General features: G+C 52.3%; 1 protein-coding gene across 3 annotated transcripts; it reads left to right on the forward strand.

The window, feature by feature from the left end:
• The first annotated feature begins 3906 nt into the window (after positions 1–3906).
• On the forward strand, positions 3907–26009 carry WDR4 (WDR4 tRNA N7-guanosine methyltransferase non-catalytic subunit). Of its 3 annotated transcripts, none has more exons than XM_075542264.1 (11): positions 3907–4058; positions 5496–5561; positions 6652–6795; positions 11700–11856; positions 13036–13148; positions 13799–13859; positions 14271–14369; positions 16489–16553; positions 18652–18835; positions 19548–19617; positions 20033–26009. In XM_075542264.1, exons 1-11 carry the CDS (start codon positions 3970–3972, stop codon positions 20224–20226), a joined length of 1242 nt encoding a protein of 413 aa, XP_075398379.1. In that variant the 5' UTR covers positions 3907–3969; the 3' UTR covers positions 20227–26009. The 3 variants fall into 3 exon arrangements, with proteins under 3 accessions (XP_075398379.1, XP_075398380.1, XP_075398381.1); XM_075542265.1 differs by having other exon boundaries at positions 5499–5561; XM_075542266.1 differs by lacking the exon at positions 3907–4058 and having other exon boundaries at positions 5538–5561; positions 6652–6743.
• Positions 26010–26219: the final 210 nt, after the last annotated feature.

Raw genomic sequence — 26219 nt, forward strand, 5'->3', positions numbered from 1 at the left:
TCTTACTTCTTTAGGGCACATGTCCAGCAGAAGTGTTTGCTGGGTCCTATGGGATTTCTATATCTAGTTGTCTGAGGAAGGGCCTTATTACCACAATTATGGTACATATATTTAGATTTTTGATGGAAGGCAGAACTTGTAAATTATGGATTGTTATAATATCTGTAAGCACTCCCAACAAAATTAATACTAAAATAAAATAAATAAATTGTGCTCACTTGCATAAAGAGATGAATTGTGCAAAATCAAAACAAAAAGATTTGGGATATTCTGTCATACAAGCCAGGATATGCACTCTAGAATTTTCTCCAAGGAGGTGGCTGCACAATTCTTTGTTAAAAAAATGAAGTCCCTTGGACAAGGGAAAAACATGGGACCCCAAATGGTAGAGAGGGGGGAGTGGCAGGCCTGGTGGGAAATGATCAAGGGTAAGGTTGCTTAGAGAAGAGGTATACTCTAGCCCAGGTGGAGACGAAGCATGGTAGTAGGGCAGGAGGAAAGTCAAGGTAGATGGAGGAAAGAGCTAGGAGTCAAAGGGCATTTATGGAGGTCTAGACAAAGACATGTACATGCAAATATATATATATATATATATATAGGAGGATGGGGAAATAGACCTATGTGTCTATATTTATAGGTTAAGTATTAAGGTGGTGGAAGGACCTTGGACCTCTACTCAAACACTCCCTCAATGCATGAATACTTTCTTTTAATAAATTGGAACTCTATGATGCTCACTCTCCTGACACAACTGCTGGAGCCAAAGGGGGGTGAACAAGTAAATGTGGTGAAGAAAGCTGATGGTGCCGGCTATCAAAAGAGATAGTGACTGGGGTCTTAAAGGCTTGAAGATAAACAAGCGGCCATCTAGCTCAGAAGCAACAAAGTCCACATGGAAGAACACACCAGCCTGTGTGATCGAGTGGTCCCGAAGGGATCAGTTACCAGGCATCAAAGAACAAAAAATCATATCATTGACTGCACACCTCCATGATAGGATCGCTGAAGACAAATGGGTGCATAAGCAAATGTGGTGAAGAAAGCTGATGGTGCCCGGCTATCAAAAGAGATAGTGTCTGGGGTCTTAAAGGCTTGAAGGTGAACAAGCGGCCATCTAGCTCAGAAGCAAAAAATCCCACATGGAAGAAGCACACCGGCCAGTGCGATCACGAGGTGCCAAGGGACCAGGTATAAGGCATCATGCAAAAAAAAAAGATATGTGTGTGTGTATGTATGTATATATAAGCCATATTAAATGAAGGGGGAAGTGCAGAGTGGAGACCCAAGGCCCAAGTGTCGGCCAATGGAGATCCCCTCATAGAGGGGTTTAGGAGAGGAGATGGGTTAATTAGGGTGCGAGGTAGTACCGATGAAGAACACAGCTTTCCCCCAGATCCTGGATGCTTCCTCCCCCCAACTACCATGATCCGAATTCTACCTTGCAGGGCTGGATAGGGCAGAGGCTGTACACTGGTACATATGAGGGCTGGAGAAACAGGGAATCCAGGGTGGTTGATACCTTCAGGACCAAGGGTGTGAGGGGCGATGCTGGGAGAGTGGAGGGTGAGTGGGTTGGAAAGGGGGAACTGATTACAAGGATCCACATGTGACCTCTTTCCTGGGAGAGGGACAGCAGAGAAGGGGGGGGGAGGGGAGACTCCGGATAGGGCAAGATATGACAAAATAATGATGTATAAATTACCAAGGGCACATGAGGGAGGGGGGAATGGGGAGGGAGGGGAAAAAAAAAGAGGACCTGATGCAAAGGGCTTAAGTGGAGAGCAAATGCTTTGAGAATGATTGGGGCAGGGAATGTGTGGATGTGCTTTATACAATTGATGTATGTATATGTATGGATTGTGATAAGAGTTGTATGAGTCCCTAATAAAATGTAAAAAAAGAAAAAAAAAAGAAATGAAGTCCTTGATGGATGCACCTAACCAGTTACCCAGCAGCTTAGACTGAAGGGCACAGAGAAAATGAAAGAAAAGGCTGCCATCTGCCTCTTAGGGATCAGGCCAAAGGAGCGAGATCTGTCGTTCTCCAAGAAGAGAAAAGGCCCATCCGTGGAGCTGCTCAGAGATCAGCATAACTGTTGGAAGAATCATGGGAAACGGCCCTACTGGTTTCAGAGAGCGGGGCCACATTCTCCTAGGTCTCCAAGAGTGGGACCACAGTTCAACGTCTAGCTTCCTACACCGAGAAAACAAAGTTCTCTTTGTTAAATCTGCAGCATTTTGGTTAGAGTTGGAACTAGATAACCAAGGCAGACACATGTTTTCAAAGTTGCCAAGAAGGAAAGGTTGGAGTCATGTGAAATGTAGACTGGAGAGACACCCCCGGTGAGGAGAATTCAGGAATATTCTCAACTGCTGGGGACTTGGAAATATTTCTCCAGTGGATTTCAGATCCACTATGGGCAGTGTTGACTCTGTGCCGCCCATTCCTCTTCTTTGCCAATGGGAGTATTCCTTCCCAATGGGATTATTTATTCTACATTTTAATGATTATTGTTGGATGTCTGCAGGGCAGCTGCTTATCCTTGAAATGTATGATGTCTGGACCAAAGGCATGACATTTGTGGAGACTCACCCAAATCTAATACAGCTCTTGTATAATTTATTTATAAAATAATTTTTGAATCCTAATCCTTGATTTTGTGCTTGGATAAGACCTTTGGGGATTTGGGGAAGAGATCAATCTCCTTCTTGTGGGCAGTTGTGTATAATTTAGCCAGAGGATGACTTTTGGAACATTTGTTCACAAAAATGGCCCTAATTCTCTGTTTCGTCCCTCATCTATGACCTTTGTAATGTACTTTACCGCTCCTTCCATCAAGACAGGAAGTGTCTTTTTCCAATTCCTTGAATCTTGATGCCCCTGTGATTTTGCTTTGAACAATAGGTCATGGTTCCTAGGGTTCTCTAGAGATAAACTGAACCTATGATTCTCACTCACACTCTCTCTCTGCCCTGGGGTGTGTGTGTGTGTGTGTGTGTGCGCGCAAACATGGCTAAGTGATTACTAACTGATCGAAAAGTTCATGGTTTGAAACTTGCAGAATCGAACACATAGGCCAGGAGTCAGAATGGACTCCACGCCAACTAACAACAGTGGCGATTCTCTGTTGTAAGTTTTTGAGAAACCACCAAAATGTCAAGCATTTTTTTGAATACTCGTATTTACGAAGCAACAAGAAAGTACTGGGCATTGCTTAGTTTCAGGGGAAAACTTCCCAAACGCATCTAAACAGAGCTCCTAGTCAGGAGAGAATGCTCAACAGGAGCAAGCAATTGCAACCACCCAGACGAATTTAGCTAGTATAACGTGTCCCCTCCCCCCCCCTTCCCCCTACATTTGATGAGCGACTGATCCGGTCCAGACCATCGGTTCTCAAATGACCCTTTTGCAGGGGTCGCCAAGACACCGCTCGCTTGTCTGTAGTCCCCAGGCGGGTCCGCCCACATGCAGATACGCCCACCTAGGAGAACCCGGCCTGAAGACTGTTAGCCATGCTACACCATGCTTCAAGACAAAATTTCATTTATTTGTCATTAGAAATAAGTATTTCACAATATAGAATTACACATTGTTTTTGTGATGAATCACCATGCTTTCCTTATGTTCAATTGGTAACAATGAAAATACATCCCGCATATCAGCTATATTGACATGACGATTCGTAACAGCAGCAAGATGACAGGGATGAAGTAGCAACGACAATAATGTTATGGTTGGGGGGGGGTCACCACAGCAAGAGGACCTGTATGAGAGGGTCGCCCAGGAGCAAGGCTGTGAAGCACCGCCCTGGAGGACTGCAGGGGAACATGCTCTCCGCGCAAAGCTCAGGCCCCGCCCCCTGGCTGGGAGCTGACGTCACCACCGGCGACCGCGGATGACGTCACGCGCCGGCGCCGAGCGGTTCGGGGGCCGGGCGCTCACGTGCACGGCGGCGCGCCTGGGGAACACATGGCGCGCTCGGCGGGGCTGTCGCTCTGCGGGCAGGTGTTGGTGGTGCGGGGCGGCAGCCGGTTCCTGGCCGCCTCTCTTGCGCAGAGGTGAGGGGGACGGAGGGTGGGTCGGCGAGCCGGGCCGCGGGCGCGGTGGAGGCTGGCACACGCACGCCCGCCCCTGTGGTTACACTCCTCACCGAGGGCTCGGCCCGGCCGCGAGCCTCGGTCTGGGTTCCCCTCCAACCCCCCCAGGACCCGCCTCTGCTGCCCGCACGCCTGCCGAGGCGGGACCGCGCTGCCCCTGCGACTTCCGGGTTCAGGTGACATTGAGCGTGAATTGGGCGGTCCCGGGTCGCGCGCCTGGGAGGACCAGAAGCTGGTTTCGCGGCCAGGAGCCGGTCTGCCCAGGGGCAGCAGCTGACGGCGGCCCTGCCCTTGCCTAGTAGTTTGGGCGCTTGTTTTTCGAGTTCGGGGAGACTGCTGAGCCAGTTCCCTGCTCGCTCTCCCACAGCCTCCGTCCTTGTCTACTGACTGCGCTTTAATTGTCCTTCCGCGCATCTGGCATCCGAATGCCCCTCCCCTGTGGCCTTCCACAGAGTCTACTTTTGCTTTGTATAACTTCACTCCCCTTTAACATACTCGCAGAGCTTAGACATCGGCGCGGTCACTGTGGACCGAATGGTCTTGACCCACGAGACTGGAGGTATTACTGGTGGTCACTTTCGCCCTCTTGTTTCTGTTCCGTTTCCGGGGAGTTCTGATACCCTGATACTTGCAGTCCACGATGTGCTGGCTAAACGTGCTTGCCACGTTCTTGCTTTTGTTTTCAGCACACTATTCCCCATTTCTTCCCAACCTCCCCTGCCACACCCCCAGGGAACCATTCCTCCAGTCACTGCCTCTACCTATAGGCTTTTGAACAACTAACTATGGAGGCTGGCAAGGTTTCTGACTACTTTTCACATTACATTGTTGCACACAGTCTCACTCCTAAGGATGGACCCGGTGCCATACTCTTTCAGACACCGGGTGAAGGTGGAAGTGGGAATGTGGGTGATCCAAGTACACGTAAACTGAAAAGCGCTTAAGGTCTGACTGGGAACATAGGTGATTCCCATAGTGATCAGTGCTTAGGAGCCATGGGGGCTTTTCCAGGTAAGCAAGGGTTGTACCAGGCAGATTTTGAAATAAGCAATGGTAGCTTTGAATTTGGGTGCAAAATTCCCATAGGAAACTCAACCCCCCCAGGACATAATCTAACAGAATCCTGTTACATTGACTCTAGCCATTGGAAGAGCAGTGTGTAACTTTCTGTTGAGTCTTGGAGAGGCTTCACAAAGTTTGTAGGGAGAAATGTCCATTATTCTTTCAATGCTCTTTTTCATGAACCTTTGGAAGCCCCCTCACATTTTAGCTAGCTGATGGTTTTGCACAGAACCGTGCCAGTTTAGTCTTGTCAGTTCTGAATAGGAATTGAATCAATGCTCCCAGCATTTTTTAGTAACAGAATTCCTCTTAAGGTAATTTTCTATTTCTTTTTAGCAGTGGCGACAGCCTCTTCATGTATGATTGCAGTGCAGCAGAAAAGAAGCCACCGGAAAATAAAGGGTGAGATGACTAGAAATCACCTCAGGACCGATGAATGGCTGGGTTAATAGGATCCTGGAGCAGGTGGTTTTTCTTGCCCAAGGCCTCATTTTGCTTACCTTTCTGTGGTGGCTAGTGTAAAGTGGTTAACGTAATGTTACATGTTCAGTTGCTAACCAAAAAGTTGGGGCTTGGAACCGGGGGGGCTGTTGGGTAAGGGATGGACTTGCAACCACAAGGTTGGTAGTTCAAGTCCACCACTCTGGTTAGAAAGATGAGGCTGTCTGCTCTGGTAAAGATTCACACTCTTGGGAACACTATCCAGGATCATCGTGAGCTGACATGGACTCAACGGCAGTTGTTGGGTGGCTCGTGGAAGGGCCTGGTGAGCTGCTTCTGTAAAGATTGCAGCCAAGAAAACCGCATGTGGCAGTTCTACCCTGTCACGTGGGGTCACCTGGAGTCAGAATCGACTTGATGGGAGCCACCTTCAGCAACACTGTGTGGCTACCACAAGAACCCCCGTAGTCCAGAAATTTGGATTGCACTCTCAAACTAGGCCTTCAGACTATTAGGACTTTATAACTACCTTTAATTAGTGTTGAGCCAAGGCACTAACTGTCTTAGCGGTCCCTAGGAATAATGGATGCATTAAAAATGCATAGGAAGGCCGATACAGGAAATTACCTAATGAGAGTATGTGTCTGCCTCAGGTGGTGGCTTCCTTTAGTCTAATTGACTCTGGAGAAGTTCATGTCCATGGAAGGGTGGGTCTTTATATTCTCCGAGGGTCCTTCAGCTCAGTTATTCTAATTCCGGTGTGTATGCCAAACTCTTTTCTGCTTAGATTTTACTCCTCCAAATTCAGCTATGTTGAACCCTCTCAATCCACTTTAATAATATGCCCTTGTGTTCTAACTAGACTCCTGGGGTGGTGGAGATGGCTGATGTGCTCCAGGGTTGGTTCTACTGGCTGGTTGGATCTACTCAGAGGTCCCTCAGAATGAGGCACGTCAGCTACTGACAGTGGCCACTGGTTTAGTTTGACATTCTGGCTACACGAGCCTCAAAGAGCCTGGATGGTGTCATTGTTTTCTCTCTCTCCTCACAGGGAAGATGGGCAGCCCGTGGAGAAGGGGAGTGAGACGATTCTGGCGTCCACCTTCTCTGAGTCTGGCCGTTATTTTGCTTTAACCGATGACAGTAAGCGCCTGATTCTTTTCCGTACAAACCCGTGGCAATGTCTGAGTGTCAGGTATGAAACACTAATGTTGAGTCATTAAGCTGTCATAAGCTTGCATGTCTGTAGGCAACAGTGACTGTGACAATAATGATAAGCCTTTAACATGGACCACTGTGTATGTGCTGGGCCCTGTTTTTAGTGTTTTATGTGCATTTCCTAACTTCCGCCCCCCAAGGAAGGAAAGGGGGTGGGGCACTGCCCCTCTCACATTGGCTGATGAGTGAGGGGGGCTGACTCCAATCAGTTGGCAGGGTAGAAAGGGGCTCTGGACTTGTTTTCCTCCCTTAGAACTTGGTGTTCCTGTGGCCTTGCGGTACCAGGGATTGAGACCTCAGTCCATGCCACCAGTGATTGGGCTAAGTGACAGCATTATCTGTAGTCCGCTGTCATTCTCGGTTTTTAGCACTAGGTCTACAGACATTTCTTAAGTACCTATTCTCTGTGACCTGCCTGTGCCCAACTGATATTTGAACAAAACTGCACCAACTTATTTTATTTAAAAACAAAATAGTAATACACAGTGAACAATGAAACTGTGTTACTATATATTTATGCAAAATGGATAGTATTTGACATTATACAACATCTGAGATACTGGGTTTGATGTAAGGGTTGCTTGGATCGGTCAGTATGACAGTCTTTAGATTTGAGATTTACTTTCCAAGAAAAATCCGCCCCTCCCCCCCCCCCCAGCTTCCTCCCTTTCAGCAAGCGAGGTGTGTCATCTGCATAGCTCAGGTGGTTAACGAGCCTTGCTCCAGTTCTGATGCGGCCTTCTTCATGTAGTCAGTTCATCAGGTGACTTGCTTAGCATATGGATTGAATAAGGAGGGTGAAAAGATACAGCCAGGATGTGCACCTTTCCTGACTTTAACCCGGACAGCAGCTCTCCGCTTTGAAAGACTGCCTCTGGTCCACGCAAAGCTTCTGCATAAGCACGATGAGGTATTCTGGAGTTCCCGTTCTTCTCCATGTTCTCCGTAGTTTTCTTAGGACTCGCTCAGTCAAATACGTTTGCACAGTGGACAAGGGACAAATAAATGCTCTGCTTTCAGCCAAGATCCATGTAACAGCAGCAAAAAAAACTCCTCGTTCCGTAACCTCTTCTGAATCCAGCTTAAATGTCTTGCCACTTCCTGTTCATGTATTCTTGGAACCATTTATGAATGATCTTCAGCAAAATGTTACTCTCGTGTGATATTAGCGGTGTTGTTTGATAGCTTCTGCATTCTGTTGGGTCGCCTTTCTTTGGAATGCGCACAAATAGGGATTTCTTCCAGTCGGTTGGCCAGGTAGACAGCCGTCTTTCAGGATTTGTGACTTAGACCAGTGACTGCTTCCAGTCTTCCATTCATTGGTTGAAACATCTCAATTGTTGCTATCCTATCAATTTCTGCAGCTTGGTCTTCAGCAGCGCCTGCCCTGAGGGGAGTTTGGACCTCTGGCTGGTTCTTGACCGGCTGCTACCACCTGAAGCGGTGCAGCTGTCGGCCAGCGCCCAGTGTCTTTTGATACTTCTTACTTATTAAAACCCCCAAGATTACAACTCGACGCATCCGTTCCTTTCTGTAGCCCTTTTGGCTTGAGGAATGAGAGGTAACGATGTCCTTGTTTGGTTTTCTACCTCAAACACTTGGCATGCTTTATTATACGACGCTTACCGCCTGGAGCTGCCCTTTGAGGTCTTCTGTTCAGCTCGTCCGTCATTCCAGCTACCCCTGCTCGAGAGCAAGCGTCACAGTCTCGCCTGACAGCCATTGTGGCCTTTCTGCTTTCCCCCTGACTTCCTGCCGGCCTTTGGATTTCTTACTGGCTGCCCTTGTTATCCCTCCCCCCTCACCATCCAGACATAATCCTTAGGGATAAACTTCTAGTTTCTCTGTGCAAGTGTAACATTTGCAGATACTAAGTTGTAACATTGGGTAAATGCTATTTTGTAGTCTAATTTTCCTCATGTGTGGGGAAAACGAATGCTACTAAGTAGCGCTCCCAGGCTTTCTGGTCATCCATGTGTGGTGTCCTCCAAACAAAACCCATTTGAAAGTGACTGCCAGCAAGTTCCCTCAGCCTTGTCTCCATCCCATTAGGGTGCCCTCTGTGAAAAAGTTCTAAACCAAGCAGAAGCTTTCCAGGGGATCGATTGATCCAGTTAGATTTAAGGCAGAGAGGTAAGTTCAGAAAGTTACAGAGACTGTGTTTTAGGATATAGGACAGTCATGGGCCTGCTACTAAAATAGTTAAAAAAGAGAAAAGTGCAAAATGGCATTGGTGAGAAAAAGGCCAGGCAGTCTTCGCTGGGAAAAATGCTTTCCATCGTGACAGTCCGCCTGCTTATCCTGAGGCTAGCAAGGGCGGTCCTCGGGAAACTACCTGTTACCCATCCGCAGTCCTGCTCGTGCTCCTCAGACGTCTTTGTTTTGGCCCTAAGCCCCAAGGACGTTGAGAAGACACATCACCTGAGTCCTCTGGGGATGCCAGGGCTGCTCTCACTGTGCTGCAGAGGGAAGAGCACAGAGGCAGACCACCTGCAGGAGCACGGCCGTCCAGGTGGAGGGCAGGGCAACAAAACAAGAGTTTAGCACACTTCTCTTTTGATTTAGTAAAGCTTATGATTTTGTGGTCGTCGATCATTTAAGCTTTTTCTTAAGAGGTGAAGGGCGGTCTAGAGAGCAGGGCAGCTTTAAAGTCAGTTCAGGGGTATTCTGTTGCATGCCATCGGGGGCAGCATTTCAGCATGACATCACTGACCCCCTTTGTCCTGATGTTTCTGCTTCCAGGGTCTGTCTGTCTCTTTCTCAGCCCTTCTGGACTTGGTCCTTGGGGAAATCCTGCTCGCTTGACCTGAAGTGGTTGATTGTTCAAAAGCGGGGCTACTTCCCTAGTGTTGCTGTTCTTGTCTAGACGACCTGTCTGATGTTTGGCTGGAAATCGAGCTGGAGGGGGAGTGAGAGTGTTGGGGTGGGTGGTGGTGGTGGTGGTGGTGGTGGTGTGTGTGTGTGTGTGTGTTTTGAGGAGGTTCCACCAGTCCCTATGTGATCAGTGAATGGGGTCTTTTTCATGTGTTTTATGAGTTTTGTTCTACATCCCCCCCCCCCCCCCCGGCATCTTTCATCGGGATCCTTCTCAGAGCAGCGGAGCGGCCGCTGGGCCTCTTTAGTGCTTCTGGTCTCAGGCTTGAGAAGACGGTGCTTGTGTGATTCATCATCAGTCCAGCGTGCACCTTGTGGGTTTCCTCTGCATGGGAGGCTAACAGGTGCTCCTTAGATGGCTGCTCATGAGCTTCTTTGACCCAGTGGTTCAGTTTTGGGCCTCACCCGTGGTGTCTGGTGAATTGTGAACGTTGCTTCTGCCCTGCCCCCGTTGTTGAATCTGCACGTAGTTGCGACAGTTCTGCAGGTGACACTGGCGACTACCATGTTCTTGAGGTGAGCGCTACCTCTGGGACACTGAGCCGGAAGCTATGTCCAGCGTTGAGGCCATCGCTCGAGGCACTGGGGGAGGAGGAGGCAGAGACCGCACCCTGTGTCCCTGGGGAAGGAGAGGAGGCAAGAGCACTCCTCTGTGGAGGCCTGAGGTCACTCAGGAATTCAGCATGTACTGTTGGGGGATACCGTTGACCCCATTACAAACCCGAACAGCGGGCGGCACACCTGCTTGCCGCCACCCCCCTGAGAGCATGAAACAAAGGAACTGGATAAGGGATTCCCCTTGGGGCGGGCTGGCTGTCAAGGCAGGCTGGGGCTCTCAACTGAGGCTGGGACAAAATAGGGTGCAGGAAGGGCAGGCTTTCCTTGGGGGGGAGTGGTTGTCACAGCTGCTTAATGAGCCCATGAGAACCCGCTGGGCCGCTGGTCCCTCAGGGCTGTCTGTGGGTGATGGCGCTCAGATTGTGATGAATCTCGCCCTGGAGCTTCTTTGTCTCTCCTGTCCCTGTTTTCTCTGCATCCATCACCCGGCAGCCCTCCTCCACAGGGCCAGTGGCACCAATAAGCTGGTGAGGGGAGGAGTGATGAAGGGAACAGCTGGAAGGCCTTTGTCTCTGAGCTGGGAGTGCAGGCTGCTGCAGGTGCATGTGTTGGGTGTTTGGGGCAGGGACTTTCCTCAGGCACTGGGGGGCCACTCTTCTTCAAGGGCCGCATGGGGCTCAGGGCTTTGTTCTGCACTTGGGAAGTGCTACCTCTTTGTCTCTGAAGTAAAGGAGGTCCAGCAATATTGCCCTGTGGAGAGCTCATTATCTTCTGTCAGAGGGCAGAAGTCAGATGACCATGCCCCATTGAAATGCACGGGGTCTGCCCAACTTACAGAAGCAGAGTGCCCCCCAGAACCGGACTTGCTAGGGCTAATGCCACCACTGTGACCTGACTTGTAAATGGGATGGGCTTCAGGGTCTGGCCAAGGACTGAATTTGTGAGAGTGCTCGTTTAAGGGGAGCCAACCCCGTGGAAGATCACCCAGGTGCTTGTCTTGCCAACCTGGACAGAACCTAGCCCCTGCTGTCAGGGTGGCCCCACCATCTAGGGTGGGGGTCAAAAAGGTGGGCTGTCATAGATGGTCCTGCCATAGCAGTTCCCAGGCAGGCCCTCCACCCTGGATGGGCTTGCCCTGGGCATATGGGAAGCTGGCCAGTGTTCAGAGGCAGAGCAGAGGTTCTGGGGTCCAAGAGCAGTTCCCCTAGCACTTTGTTTTGCCAATTTTCACACGCAGTGAAGTGGACAGAACTTTATTTTCATGGCCTGTGCTTTCCCCTCGATCAGGCCTTGTCGGGACAGGGAAGACATGAAGGGAAGGTTTGGCTGGGCGCTGGCTCGGCTGCTGGGGCTGGTGGGGGGAGAACCAACCCAGCTCCAGCGGGTGGCGCGGCGTCAAGGTGGGAGTGTTGGTTTTGCTGACTGACCGGTTCCCCCCTGGCCGTCCAGGACCGTGGTGAGGCGTTGCACCGCATTGGCCTTCACCGCCTCCGAGGAGAAGGTTCTGGTGGCTGACAAGTCTGGGGATGTGTACTCCTTCTCCGTGTCAGAGCCTCAGGGACATGGGACGCTCGAGCTGGGACACCTGTCGATGCTGCTGGACGTGGTACGTGGGCAGTGGCCTGCCTTCGTCGGCCTCTCCTATCTGCTATGCGGGAGGGGGGTTGCGGGGGGGGGGAGGGGCGAGGCATTAGGGGGCCAGCTGGGCTGCCTTCAGCTCCTGGCTGGTTTCTTGTGAGGCACTGGGCGGGGACCTCCGGGAGATGGAGGCAGCGCCCCAGGGGGTGGGTGGCTCAGGAGCTCCCTGAGAAGGCGGTCAGTAGTCACTGGGAGGAGTTATTACACAATTACGCTGGTGGTGGTGGTGAAGCATGAGGAGGCGCAGGGGAACAGAAGGGGGGATTCGTGCTTCAGAGCAGCGAGAGTGCGGGAAGACCTTGCTTTCATAGAGGTGAATCGCGTGTGTGTCTCCGGCACTACCTGCTCCCTCGCTCCGAGTGCCCGACATGGTTGGGTTGTGTACTGAGCAGGGAGAGGAGCAGCAGTGCCCCCGTGGCTACTCCCTGTAACCAGGTGTGAGAGAGCCTGCGTCTGTCCTCAGCGCAGGGCCACCTCCATTGAGAGCTGCTCTGGGGGGCCTGTTGGGCAGGCAGGGAGGGGCGCAACTGGAAGTGCCTTCCAGACGACAGGGGAGAGGAGAATGGGGTGAGGGGTGATGTGCCTTAGAACAAGGGGTCGCCCTGTGGAGCCCCTAGAGGAGGATGTGGAGGGGTTGAGGTTTGGGGAGGTAGCTGGAGGTAGGAAGGAGTGGTTTGGTCCAGGCCTGCCCTGGGCACTGCCCCATCCTATTGAGATGGCCCTCTGAGCTGGGACTTGGGGAGGGGAGTGGGAGAGCCTCAGGCTCTGGAGGAGGAAGTGACAGGCCTTGGGGCTGGCTCAGGGGGTTAAGAAGAAGGCAGGGGTTGCTGGGGACCTGAAGCGTGGCTGGAGGACATGGCAGTCAGGGGGCAGGACACGCAGGGGAGTTCTTCACTTCACAGAGCCTCCAGAGCTGCAGGTGGCGCTGGAGGAGTAGGAGGGGCCAGCTGAGTCAGGGCTGGTGGCGGGGCTCAGGTGGGATTGGGAGCTGGCCTGGTATCCCCAGGCCCTGAGCTGATGACACTGGGTGCAGGCTCCTTCCTGAGAGGCCTTTAGGGGTGTCACACTGGTGGGGGACCCAGGGTGTTTCAGCGTCAGCTCCAGAGAGTCAGTCTCTGCATCTTCTTCTTTTGTCCCCGAAACGCAGGCGGTGAGTCCGGATGATCGCTATGTCTTCACCGCCGACCGTGACGAGAAGATCCGCGTGAGCTGGCTGGCAGCGCCCCACAGCATCGAGTCCTTCTGCCTGGGACACACCGAGTGAGTGCCCTTCCCCATGCTCCATGTGCTGCGGCTGGGTGCTCGCCAGCTCGGCACAGGCCAGCCTAGAAAGCAGCCAAAGGTGGTGCCGGCGGGTTGAGGAGCTGGCAGCTACTGGCTAGCAGACCCTCGCAGAGCCCCTGTGGACCCTCCATACCCCGCGCCCCGGTCCATGCTGGTCATGCTCCTGGCTGAAGCTGCTTCTGGCACTGTCCGGAGAGACCAGTCCCTGGAGAAGGACATCGTGCTTGGTGAAGTGGAGGCAGGGAGAAGGAGCAAGGCCCTCGTGGGGTCGCTATGAGTCGAAAGTGACTCCACAGGCCCCAGACAACAACGTGGTATTTCTGTGGCTCTTATGGTCATCGGTCCGTTCCTCACACCGTGACAGGCGTGTTGTGATGTGAGGGGCAGGGGAGGTGGGGAGGTAGCATGCCTGGGGAAGGGCTGGCCCAGAGCGTTCCTTGCTGAATCCTCCTGTGCTGTTGGTGTGGGCCTGACAACTGCATGTGTGTCCCCGACTCCTCTTCTTGGGGACAGGCGTGTCTGATGAGGGTAGGCAGGCCTCTGCTCTCCGACTTGGCAGGCTGCCTCCCTAGCACACTGACGTCACGGGGCCTGCCTCACCCCCTGTCCTCGTGCTCCCACTGCAGGTTTGTGAGCCGGGTGTTTGTGGTGCCCGACCAGCCGGGGCTGCTGCTGTCCACCTCTGGGGTGAGTGCTGTCTGTGGCTGCCAGGCCCAGGGAGGGTGCCGAAGGTGCTGCCCAGGGGGGATTTTAGGGTACAGAGCAGCCCCTCACCTTGGCAGCCCACATGCCCCTTTTCCTTGGGGGTCTGCTCGGTAGTGCTTCAGGTTCCTGAGCGGTATGGCAGCAGGCTGAGGCTGGCTCCTCCTCATGGTGGTTGCTTGAGTGAGAGAGAGTGTGTGTTTGTCTGTGTGTGTGTGTACACACTGTACTGTTCAGATGAGCCCACCAGGCGTGATCTCTGACCTCCTAGAACAGGCTGGACCCTTGTGCTGTGGGGTTGCCATCCCCCCCATGAGGGTGAGGGTGAGGGGTGTGTGGGGTGGAGGCTGCTGGCCGCTCAGTGGGCGCTGGGCTGACCATGTGTTTGCTGTGCAGGATGCCACGCTGAGGCTCTGGGAGTACCGGCGCGGGCGAGAGCTGCACCACTGCCTGCTGACCAGCCTGCAGGAGCCCGGCGAGTCCCAGGGCGAGAAGGTAAGCTGTGCCTGCGCCCGGGGTTCTTCGGCATCAGTGCCAGACTTCTCCCCTGTGGCAGGAACCGTGTGTAAGTCCCTCCTTGTGTCCCTCCCTTTGCACGCCTGACGGCGTCATTTCTGGAGGGTCTCTCCCACCTGAGCACTGCGAGCACTGGTACCTGAGCGGTCCTAGGATCTGTTTTAGAGACTCAGCTCATGCTCAGGCGGGGCTGGTCCTGGGTGCCTGTAGAGTTGGTGTGGATGGTTGCTTCCTCTTCCTCGTCTGACTGGTGGCTGGTGTGAGGTGGAGGACCAGCCATGGTAGAGCCTGGGAGACTTGGGGACCCTCCCCTGGTGCCTGGCCTATTTGGTCTCTGGTCCTCATTCCCTGGGGCAAGGTGATCCCAGCTGGGTGCTGTCTGGGGCACGCAGTGCCAGGCTCCTGTGGCCCCTGGCCCCTCTGTGTCACTGTTGTCCTGCAGCTGTCACTCACTTGCCTCCTGGCCCTGGCGTCCTTCGGGAGTGGGGTGGAGGGTGGGTTCTGGTCTGGACCCGCTGTGGTCAGCACTAGTGCTGGGTGTGTGTTCAGTCACTCCCCAGCACCCCCGCTTTCAAGGTGGAAACCTGCTCAGGAATCTCAGCCTGGGGCAGGTGACACCCCCCCCCCCACACACACACAGCTGCTCTGACAATGCTGCCTTTGGGGGGGCTCTGGGTGTGCACTGTCCTCACTCTGTTGTGAGCTGAGGGCGCCACCATGTGCCAGCAGAGGGCACTGCACTCCCTGAGGGTGTCAGCGGCCTTGGGCTCATTCTCAGAGACCCTGAGCCTCTAGGTGGTGACCCCAGGGCCACAGCTGGGAAGGTAGCGTTGAGGCGACTGGTGCTCTAATGCTTCCAGCCTCCTGTGCGTCCTTGTCTTCAGAGTAGACTCCAGCGAGGGTTGGCAGGGACTGCATCTGCAGGATGGTCCCGCTGCATAGGGAAGCTGGAGCCTCAGGAGACGCCCAGAGCCCGACACTGTCTGGAGCCTGCCCTTACCCACACGCTGACTGGCCTTTCGTTGACGGTCTGACCGCTCCTTTATAAACACTAGAGGCTCTTGGTTTTTCCATGCGCCTCTTGGTGGCAGTCTCTGAATCCCTGCCCAGCCCTGCTTTGTGTCCCTGCCATGACATGGCCCAAGCCTCAGGTAGCCGGGTGGTTTTTATTTGGAAAGGTAGGCCTGCCAGTTTGGTTGTCCTGGAGAGCTCGCCAGTTGCCCACTCCGCTGTTTCTCCAAGGAGGTCCTGGGCCTGGGTTTGGCTTCTGTTTCTGCTCAGACCCGCTGTCGTGAGGGCCTGCTAGCCGCTGTGTGGTGCTGCTCAGTAGGCTGTGTGTCCTCCAGCTGAGAACTTTGCATGGAACCCCTGTAGTCCTGAGGGGTCAGTGGCACCTTGGCGTCCATGCGGTGGTGTGAACTCCAGTTCTAAGAGAGAGCTAGCAAGGGGTGGACAGGTCTGCTTCATCCCTTGTGGGATACCCTTGCTCCTCTGTCCTCACAGGCACTCAGAAGTGAGTGGGCCAGGCCTGGTCAGGGACCAAGGACTCGGCAGGTTGACAGCCTGCGCTACTTCCAGCTGCTGGCTGCCCTGACTTAACCCACACAACTCCCTGAGGATGCGCTGGTGTCATTGCTGCAACGCAAGGGTGCTGAGGCGAGGACGGTGGCTGGCTTGGCTCTCTCACCCCCTGCCGAGGGGCTGGGCCACTGCTGGGCGGTCCCCGCTGGTTCCCCCCCAACTTTTTGTGGCTCTGAGGTGTGTGTTTTTTTCCTAGAGTAACCTCTCATCTGCTAGGAAGCAGGGCGGCACTCTGGGTTCTCGAGCCTGGGGATTGTGGATGACAAACCCTGTCTTGCCCTCTCCTTGCTGCCGACCAGTGTGCTTGCGGAGACGTTGCACAGGCTCTCCAGGGAGGGCCAGAGCCTTGGGAATCTTCTGCCATGGGGCCTGCGAGGCGGAACTGTGTGAAGTGAGGTGCAGGCTGTCAGGACAGTCTGCAGCTCCCTCCGCTTCCTTTCCCTGGGTGCAGCAGCAGGCCGGACACTGGCCGGGCAACTTCCGGTGGTGGTGACAGCTGAGTCTCCTCTCCTTGCAGAGGTTTGCTGTGTCCCGTATCACGTACTGCCGCCAGGACAGCTGCTTTGCCCTGCTTTGTGACAGGTATGTGCCTGGCAGCCATGTGTGGCTTTAGTTCCACATAGAGGTGGTGGTGGAGGTGGTGTTAGTGGTAATGATGGTGGTGGTGGATGTGGGTGCAGCTGCCGGGGGGTGGGATGAGGGGTGGTGTGTGAATTGTGGCATTGATCCTGCAGGTCTCATCATCTTAAAGGAGGGGAACTGAGCCGTTGTTGGGACAGTGGGTTTGGCTTTTTGCTGATGCTGTTGTGTGTGTGGGGGATGTGGTTTGTTTCTTTAAAGGTGCTCTCTCACTTGCTATTCAAAATTTCTAGAGGGTCAGTGGCCACTGCCTTTAACAGTTCATTTGGCATATGATTCACACATGATTCCATAGTTCAGTCATATTGAGAAGAGTCGTACAGTCATCACCACTGTCAATTTCAGAACACTTTCTTCTTTAACTCATCATTATTAACTCCTTCCTACCTGCTCCCCCGAATACACACATCCCTCCATTGCTGTGCCTCCAGGAAACTACTCCTCCAGTTACTATCTCTAGAGAGTGACCCCTCCTGGATTTCATTTACAGGAAAACGTACAAAAGTACCATCAACAAGAGCAAAGAAAAACAGAAAAACCTCCTTGGAAAGAAAGCAGAACATAGGAAAAACTAGAAGAAATTTAAAATGGGTCAAAAGGGAGATCAAATGATAAGGTGTTAAATTTTAATTGCAGAAATCCACTTTCTAATTCACTCTGCCTGGTACCAAGCCCATTCCCATCCCTGGTCTATGCACTGACTGGTGTGCATCATCCAGTCCTCCCTGAGAGCTGAGTGAACTGGACTTCCACTTCCCCACTCCTCCCTGCCTCTGATGCAGCCGATTACATAGAATGTTCCTTAGCTCTGAGCTGATTGGACAGAACAGTCTCTCCCTAGCATATTAGACACAATTTACTTCTTAAGAGCTGAATATATGAGTTGCTGACTGGACAGAACAGCCCCCAGTACTTGACTGGACAGATGCTCCCGCCCCACCCCAGACGGGGCAGGTGACCCTTCCTAATAGGAAGCCCCAGTGCCTTTGGATCCTATCCTGTGGATCCCTTGGACCCAACAGGAAGAAAGGTTCTGATTGCTTACGATGCAGGTTGGGATATGTGTGTGTGTGTGTGTGTGTGTGTGTGTGTGTAGGAGTGTTTGCGGTGTGGAGTGCGCTGTGGGGATGATGCGGGGCTAGGCAACCTTTAGTTCTGTTTGTATGTAGGGCTGCTATGGGACAGAACAGACGATGACCCCCACATCAGGGCGACGAGGAGGTGGGGACAGTATTGCTGGACAGGTGCTTGCATCAGAACTTATCTTTTAGAACAGTGGCCAGCTGATTTGGCCTGCTACCTGTCTAAAGAGGGTTGATGAATGGTTGTGAGGAAATTAAAAACAAAAGCTCGTAGTTCATGACTTCTGTTACTGTAGGTTCCTCCTCCTAGTTAGGCACAGCAGCACGGGATGCCGCCCAGGGCTGCGCCAGCCTCGCGGGTGTTCTTGTGTTCGGTCTGAGTGTTGCAGCCATGGTGCCAGCCCATTTATTTGAGGGGCTTCTTTTCTTTCACTTCCCTCTACTTTACCTTCCCCAGGCGCCTGGTCTCTCCCGACAACGTGTTGAGAGTACCCGAGACCAAGTCGCGCCATCCTTTTCCCTAAGGGGCATTCTGGGCTGTCCTTCCGGTAGTCCGCGGTACTTTCAGCACTCCTCTCTGTCCCAGTAACGCAAATGCATCCGTTCTTTGGTCTTGCTTATCAAATGCCCAACTTTCGCCGGCACACGAGACAGTTGAAAATAGAGCTTTCACAGGCGCACCTTAGTCCTCAAAGTAACATCCTTGCTCTCACGCCCCACTGATGGAGAAATCACCTGGGGGAGTTGTTGAAAGGGTTCTGATCAGCGGCTCTGGGTGGGTCTAAATCGGCACATTCCCCCAGCTTCCATGAGTGCCAAGGCTGCTGGGTTGGGACCCCACCAGGAGAGGCACTCCTCTGAGGCTGGCAGGCTGGGCATGCTCTGCCATCCAGTGCTCACACTGCTCGTGGTGGTGTGGTGCCAAACAACACCGTTTCTCTCCCTCCCTCCGTGCCCAGCTTCCCCGTGGTCTACATCTTCCAGCTGGACGCCCCCCAGCGTCGGCTGGTGTACAAGCAGAAGTTGACCTTCCAGCACCGAGTGTGGGACGTCGCCTTTGAGGAGACGCAGGGACTGTGGGTCTTGCAGGACAGCAAGGACGCCCCGCTGGTGCTCTGCCAGCCAGTTCGGGGACAGTGGGAGGTGAGACTCATCCTTCTGGACTGTGCGGTCCCCTCAGCCGTGGGGTGGGGTCGGGACTCGATGCTGACTCCCCCTCTATCACTTCTCAGTCCCTGTGTGTGTGTGTGTGTGTGTGTACACGCATGCGCAGGGGAAGCAGGGCTTCTAGCCTAGTGACTGACTGATGATGTCTGGAAGTAGGCGCTTCCGCAAGTTGGAAAATGGCCTTCGCCTATGAACTTTCACCACGGCTGCCCGTCACACACATCTTGTCAACACTGAGGTCCTCCTGGGTGTGGCTTAGTTTTTGGTTCCCAGTGTCAGCTATAGTGGAGTCAAGTACCTGGGACCATGGACAGGGTTCTCAGCTGAGCAGGGAAGCTCCTGGTGCGGAGAGAGGAGTCGGGGTGGAGAGACAGCCACTTCCATGAGGGTGAGCCCTGACCTCTGTGTGGGTCTCCCCGGCTGGAACCTGGGGGTGCCCTTTATTACAGGGTGTTGCTGGCGTGAGTCCCATAAAGCTTGTGGAAGCCCCTGTATAGCGTCACGTGCTTACTGAACTGGGTCTGGGCTCCTCACACCTTTCTGGTATTTCATGTGACAGCATGGGCTCCCAGGCGTCACAGCCAGGTTAGGGCTGCATCCATCCCATCCCATCCCAGGTGCCGGGCAGTGCCTGCCTGTGGGTCCCGCCATGCCCTTTTCTAAACAGTTTCCCTTTTGTCTTCTGCAGCCGGTCACTGAAAATGACACGCTGAAGAACGTCTGCAGCTATCTTCGTGGGAACTGGACCATGTTAGAAGGTGAGAGTGTCAGCGTAACAGCCTGCTCAGCAGCAAGGCCCGTTGTCCACTCAGAAAGGCAGGTGATGCTGCTGTACGCAGTGGGGTCCCCTGCATGACAGTGTTGGGCATGTGGGACGCACAGGGAGACCATGAGTGGTGCAAACCATGAGCACGCTCAGCTGTGGACTGGCTGAAAATTTGGTGGGTCTTTTGCAAGAAATACCTGGCAATCTAGTCCCCTGAATTCACCCACTGACAACCTGTGGGTCACAGCTCTACTCTGATGCACGGGGTGGCGCGGTTTGTTCCGTTTGGTTTAGGAAGTGCCCTCGTTTAGCCCTGTAGACAGTCAGCCCTCTGGCCATGGAGCCCCACGGAGGGAGGGAGCGGCCTTAGGAGCTGCATCTGCCCTCTCTGCCTGTCTCTGCCCCAGGCTCGGCTGGTGTGGGGGACAGCTTCAGCAGTCTGTACAAGGCCACCTTCGACAACATGACGAGCTACCTGAAGAAGAAGGAGGAGCGGCTACAGCAGCAGCTGAAGAAGAGGCAGCGATGGAAGAGCCCCCAGCCTGGCCCCAACGGGCACACCAAGAAGCTGAAGTCGGACCAAGTGCCTTTGGGTTGCTGATCCCGCGCCCCGCAGTGACCTCACCTCGTGAAGCAGCGAGCCCTTCTGCCTGCCCCTTCCGCCCTGTCGTCTCCTTGAAGAACAGGGTGATGTCTTGCTTGACACCCGTGCGTAGAGGCTGTGAGGTCCTGCCTGGGACCAGCTGTGGAGGCTAGGCACGCCCTTGGCCCTGAAGGCTGCCATGGAGCGTGGGCCTCCTGTCCGGACCCGGGCGGCCTTCGTGTTGAAGGGCAGCATGCGCTGCTGCCTGTGCAGCTCGAGCTGCCGCAGGTGGTGTGAGAACTCGCCTGCAGTGCTGCATCTGCTCCTTCATATTGGAGGGAGCCTGTGGCCGTGGTCGGAGCAGTCGCCTTCTACCCCACCCCCGACGCGAGGGCATGCTGTACCTTGAGGGACGTGTTCCTGGCAGCGTGATTCTCCGTCTCTCACCCTGAGTGGTAGGCTGCGCTGCCAAGCCCGGTGGTCCCTGCTGGCTCACTAGCTTCTAGTGACGGGTGACATTGAAGTAAGATGAAGTTCAGCTCTTGATCGCCCCCCGGCTGTCTCAGGTGCTCAGTAGCCATCGCAACACCAGCAGCCGCTGCTTTAGACACGCACATGGAGAGCGTTTCTACCCTTCCCGAGCTTGCTCGGGAGGCAGCGCATACGCCCTACCGGGAAGCATCGCTCTATAAGGTGATTCCAGCAGCTTCATGCACAGTGACTATTTTGATTTAACTGCGCGCACCTTCTGAAAAGCAGTGGGGGGCTGTACATGGAACTCTGATTCCTGGACAGCAGAGGTGAGTTTTGGGGAACCCGTCAGCAGCAGTGTGCAGGTCTGGTGTGAACCGTGTTGAGTAGAGCCATCTGCGGTGCATACCGTTGGCACGCAGTGAAACCTTTCCCCCGATGACGGGCCATGTTGAGGTGTCAGCTGACGTGCTTGGCCAAGCTCGACCCCAGGTATCTTGGGGCGACAGCCAAGACAGCTGCAGGTTTCCTGGATGCGCAGGAACAAAGGCATGTTGTCTAGTAAAGCTAAGGGGCTGCACTTTTCCCTAAGTGCCTTGTTTTTATTTTGCTTTGAATGTATCTGCATACTATGCTATTTGTGGAAATGCTTCTGCCCACCCCACAAGGGAAAATTGGAGCTACCTAACACTGGGCAGGCCGTATTCATTCATGGGCAGGAGATGGACTTAGGCCACAGCCCCTTGGGAGGCGCCTGTCTTGGGATTCTTGGGTATTTCTTAGGTAGAGCTCTAGGTCTGGTCTCACCTGGGCTCCGTGTCTGAGGTTGGCAGGAATGGTGTCTGCATTTTAAAGTGTTGGGGAGAGACGACCGGGACAAAGAAGAGTCATAGTCTATCATGTAGGAAACCCTAGGGAGTTGAGATTTCAGTGTCTCAGTAAAGTTTTGGAGCACAGCCACCCCATTTGTCCTGTGCAGCCTTACCGATTCCATGCCATCATCCCTGGTCACCTGGCCGCAAAGCTTTCTGTCTGGCCTTCTGACGTCTGTGACCCTTGACTTACCTGTCCTTTGTACCTGCATTTAATTTAAAAAAAAAAGATCTTGCAGGAGTCCTGGTGGTTGTTTACATCAAGGTCAGCAGTTCTGATCCACCAGCTGCTGCACAGGAGAAAGGTGAGGCTTTCTGTTCCCCTTGAGTTACCGTCTGGGAAACCCACAGTGTTGGCTCTACCCTCCCTACAGGGTTGCCAGGAGTCAGCACCGAGTTGATGGCTGTGAGGATACACCGCAAATGGTACCAATTCAAGAGTCACCAGGTGCAACGTTCCGTGAGAGTTGATTACGTTCTTTGAGCAAACCATTCTCCCTCTCCTTTTCCAAATTGTCCCTTTCCCTGACAGACCCCCTGCCCCTCAGGGCCTGCTGCCGTCAGTCAGCTCCATCCTAGAGAGATCCGAAAGAACTTTCCTTAAAGCCGGTGTTCTCGCACACGTTGAGTTAAACTGCCTTTCGGGTTTAGGACCCACGTGCCCAAACCCCCAGCCGCTCCAGGGGAGAAAGATGAGGCTTTCGGCTTGTAAAGAGTTACTACTGTCTCTCAACCGATAGAGGGTGGATCGAGAGCGTCAAAGGGACATGACGGGAGACTGGCAGCAAATGAGCTAACAGGAGCACAAGGAGGGAGAAGTGCCCCAGAATTAATTGTGAAGGCTACACAACCCTTATGAAGGTGACAGAACCACTGAACCGTCTGAGACATGATGATATGTCTGACATTGTTAAACTGTGAAAAAATGACAGGCTCAGAAACCCACAGGGGCAGCTCTACCCCGTCTTATGGAGTCGACATGTGTTGTGGTTGACTCGATGGCAGTGGGTTTTTGTTTGGCTTGGTTGGCATTAGGTTTGAAGAAGACTTGCAGGGGTGTTTTGTTCTGGGGTTTGACGATTACGACAGGGAAATAGTTTGGGGGTTCCATCAGCCTCTGTGGTTACGGAATATTTGTATTCCATAAGAATTTTAAGATTAGTTCTGCGTGGCCCTCTTTCTACCCGAATTCTATAGACTGTGATCAGGATGGTCTGTAATGGGAGCTGCACACCACCAGCTCTGACCTCACGGCACAGGAGGCGTGGCGGCGACAGGCCACACATTTCATAGTTCTCTGCCTGGCTTTCCTTTTGTCCAGGTAAAAATCGAGATGAACTGTGCCTTGGATATCTGCCAGCTTTTAAAGACCCCCATACAATTCCTAACGAACCAGGATGTAGAATAGAAAGACCAAACATGTTCTTAAGCCAGGTAACCGGAATGTCCAACGAAACCTCTGTCTGGAACATCCAAGCTAAGGAACCAGATCGCGCGAGGTGTTTGGTGATATCGAAGCAGCTACTCCGCCGCTGCCCTGAATGTGGCACCCAGCTCTTTATCGATTCAAGGTGTCCCAGCCCTGTATGCGATCTCAGTGAACTGCATGTCCTGATTTTGCCTGGACCCAGCCTGGTAGAACAGCCCTTGTCACATGCCCGAGTTGTGACAGTGGCTTCAGAACATTCCTTGACTGCCAAGGGCCAGTAGAGTGTTTGATTTTTATGATCTCTTCACACTTCATTTGTCACCACCTTCTTCCCTCCATGACGGCCTTGTTGAGAAGATGGGTTAGTTCTGTAAGATATTAACTGTTGTTGGCGTCTCCTTGTGTGTAAGTTAGCTTCTTGACAAGTCCCTTTCATCCCTTGCTCTCTCTCCCTACCCCTGTATTGTGAATGGGGTCAAGATTTGCAGAGCAGATTCAACAGTTCATGCACATGGCATTTCATCACACCTGTTGCTGTCCCCTCAGGCTTACCTGGTTTGCTCCATCTTACTGACTGCAATCCCCACAATGAAACATGATGTAGCATGCTCCCTCCCTCCCTCCCTGTGTCGCCTGTTTCCAGTCTCTTTTCTTTCCTAACCCTTTTGAACCTTTGTCCTTGGGTAAATGCTGCCCTTTTCATCTCAAATAGCTGAATCGAGTGTGCTTGCCTCTGTGGCGTTAATGCACCTCTTACCGACCTGTCTCTTGTTGGGCTGAAAACTGAGCTGTGGAAATGAGTTCAGTTGCAGACCTGAAGGTGACTAATGGCCATAGGCATGGGGGTCCCACCAGTCTATCTGGCCAATAAGCCTGGTCTTTTTTTATGATTTTGAGTTTTGTTCTACATCCTGTACCCTCCCCTACCCCGCCCTCAGACTATCCAGGACCACCTAACGTGATTGGTCCCTTTTAGGCCAGTGGGTAGTGGTAGATGGATCTTGGAGACTGATGTTCCTGTGGTCTATTGGTCCATTGGACTAACTGCTTCTTTAGGCCTGTGAATTTCCATCCTTACTCCGGACAGGGGAAGAACAAGAGTAGCTTGCTAGGTGAGGCTTTGTTGTATGGAAACCCAGGATTTGGCTTATATACCACATTTCTCAGTATCTGTACCTCTTAATCTCCTTACTCTAGCTCTTATTTGAGGGGGGGGTGCGATTCCTTAGATTTTATTTTAGTTCTTTTATTGATTAAAAATAGGTATCATAATGCTTCATTCTAAGAGTGTATTTTTTTTCCTTTGACTGAAGTATCATAAGCAACTGCACACATGGGTTTCCACACACTGAACAAATGCCTGTAAACGTGCCCCTTATAAACGGCTCCCTGGCCAGGGCCTGGGAAGCCCGCCTGTGCTCTCCTGTAGTGGTTGCCTCTCCCTTCGGGGCACTCCTGGCCTGCCCGGGACTTCTGCTTGTTGAGTGTGCAAGTTCCTGGTTGGTCCCTTGTGTGAAAGTACCCCAAGCTGTCCACTCTGTTGTTGATGAGTGTTGGGTAATGTCTTAGTCTTCTGCTGCTGCTGTAATAAAAATAGAAACATAGAATATCAAGAACAGAAGGTTATTTTCTCATTTCTGGAGACTAAAAGTTCTAATGGTACTCACCCGAGACTGCTGAGACCCTCTACTGCAGCCGTTCTCACCCTGTGGGTCGCGATCCCTTTGGGGGTCGAATGACCCTTTCACAGGGGTCGCCTAAGACCATCGGAAAACACATTTCTGATGGTCTTAGGAGCCGAGACGAGACACTGCTCCTCTTACCCATCTCCAGGCGGGTCTGCCCACATGCAGATATGCCCTCTGCGATAGTCACCTAATCTGGTATCAGTTTAAGGATTAAGAGTGTAGGGGTGGAGTCTAGGCCATCATTCTGGAGATAGCCAATGAGACTTCTGTGGTCATGGCCTTCTGAGAATTCTGGGAAATCTGGTACTTCCTCCTTGGAGGAGGAAGACACTTCTCTCTCTGCTACTCCCTGGGAGACATTGCAGAAGACAAGCCACATGGACGCAACCAGACCTCTGAGGCCACAGAGAGACCCCTGCCAGCACTGAGATGTTAACAATGACACTAGATCCAAAGATTTTCTATCCACTGGTCTGTGATCTACATTCGGCGTCACTGCATGTGTTTCGTGAGTCTGAAGAGGACTTTATAGATTGATAGCGGAAATATGAGCTAATATTGGACTTACGGGCTTGATCTGAACTGAATTGGGCTGTTTTCTCAATGTTAAGTGCTCTTGTATATAAATCTCTTTCTTATACACATGTGTGTCCATGGATTTGTTTCTCTGGTCTACCCAGACTACTATCACCCATGCTGTACCATGCATTAAGACACATTTTCATTTATGTGTCATTAGAAATAAATATTTCTCCTCCCCCCAACTACCATGATCTGAATTCTACTGTGCAGGGCTGGATAGGGCAGAGGTTGTACACTGGTGCATATGGGAGCTGGAGGCACAGGGAATCCAGGGTGGATGATACCTTCAGGACCAGGGGTGTGAGGGGCGATGCTGGGAGAGTGGAGGGTGAGTGGGTTGGAAAGGGGGAACTGATTACAAGGATCCACATGTGACCTCCTCCCTGGGAGATGGACGGCAGAGAAGGGGCGGAAGGGAGACGCTGGATAGGGCAAGATATGACAAAATAACAATCTATAAATTATCAAGGGCTCATGAGGGAGGGAGTAGCGGGGAGGGAGGGGGAAAAAAAAGAGGACCTGATGCAGAGGGCTTAAGTGGAGAGCAAATGCTTTGAGAGTGATTAGGTCAAAGAATGTGCGGATGTGCTTTATACAATTGATGTATGTATATGTGTGGATTGAGATAAGAGTTGTATGAGCCCCTAATAAAATGTAAAAAAAGAAAAGGAAAAAAATGATTAGGGCAAAGAATGTACAGATGTGCTTTATACAATTGATGTATGTATATGTGTGGATTGTGATAAGAGTTGTATGAGCCCCTAATAAAAGGTTTAAAAAACATTTAAAAAATAAAGTATTTCTCAGAAATTCCAAAAAAAAAGAAAAGAAAATAGTATGAGAAAGCTTCAGAAACAAACAAACAAAATATTTCACAATATATAATTACATATTGTTTTTGTGATGAATCACTATGCTTTAATTATGTTCAATTTGTAACAATGAAAATACATCCTGCATACCAGATAT

The sequence above is a fragment of the Tenrec ecaudatus genome, chromosome 2 (assembly GCF_050624435.1).
Source record: "Tenrec ecaudatus isolate mTenEca1 chromosome 2, mTenEca1.hap1, whole genome shotgun sequence".
Lineage (NCBI taxonomy): Eukaryota > Metazoa > Chordata > Mammalia > Afrosoricida > Tenrecidae > Tenrec > Tenrec ecaudatus.

Coding starts and splice junctions, on each gene's coding strand:
- WDR4 (XM_075542264.1), top strand. CDS start 3,970: ATGGCGCGCTCGGCGGGGCTGTCGCTCTGCGGGCAGGTGTTGGTGGTG. Junction 14,370..16,488: donor GCGAGTCCCAGGGCGAGAAG/GTAAGCTGTGCC, acceptor CTCTCCTTGCAG/AGGTTTGCTGTGTCCCGTAT. Junction 19,618..20,032: donor GAACTGGACCATGTTAGAAG/GTGAGAGTGTCA, acceptor TCTCTGCCCCAG/GCTCGGCTGGTGTGGGGGAC.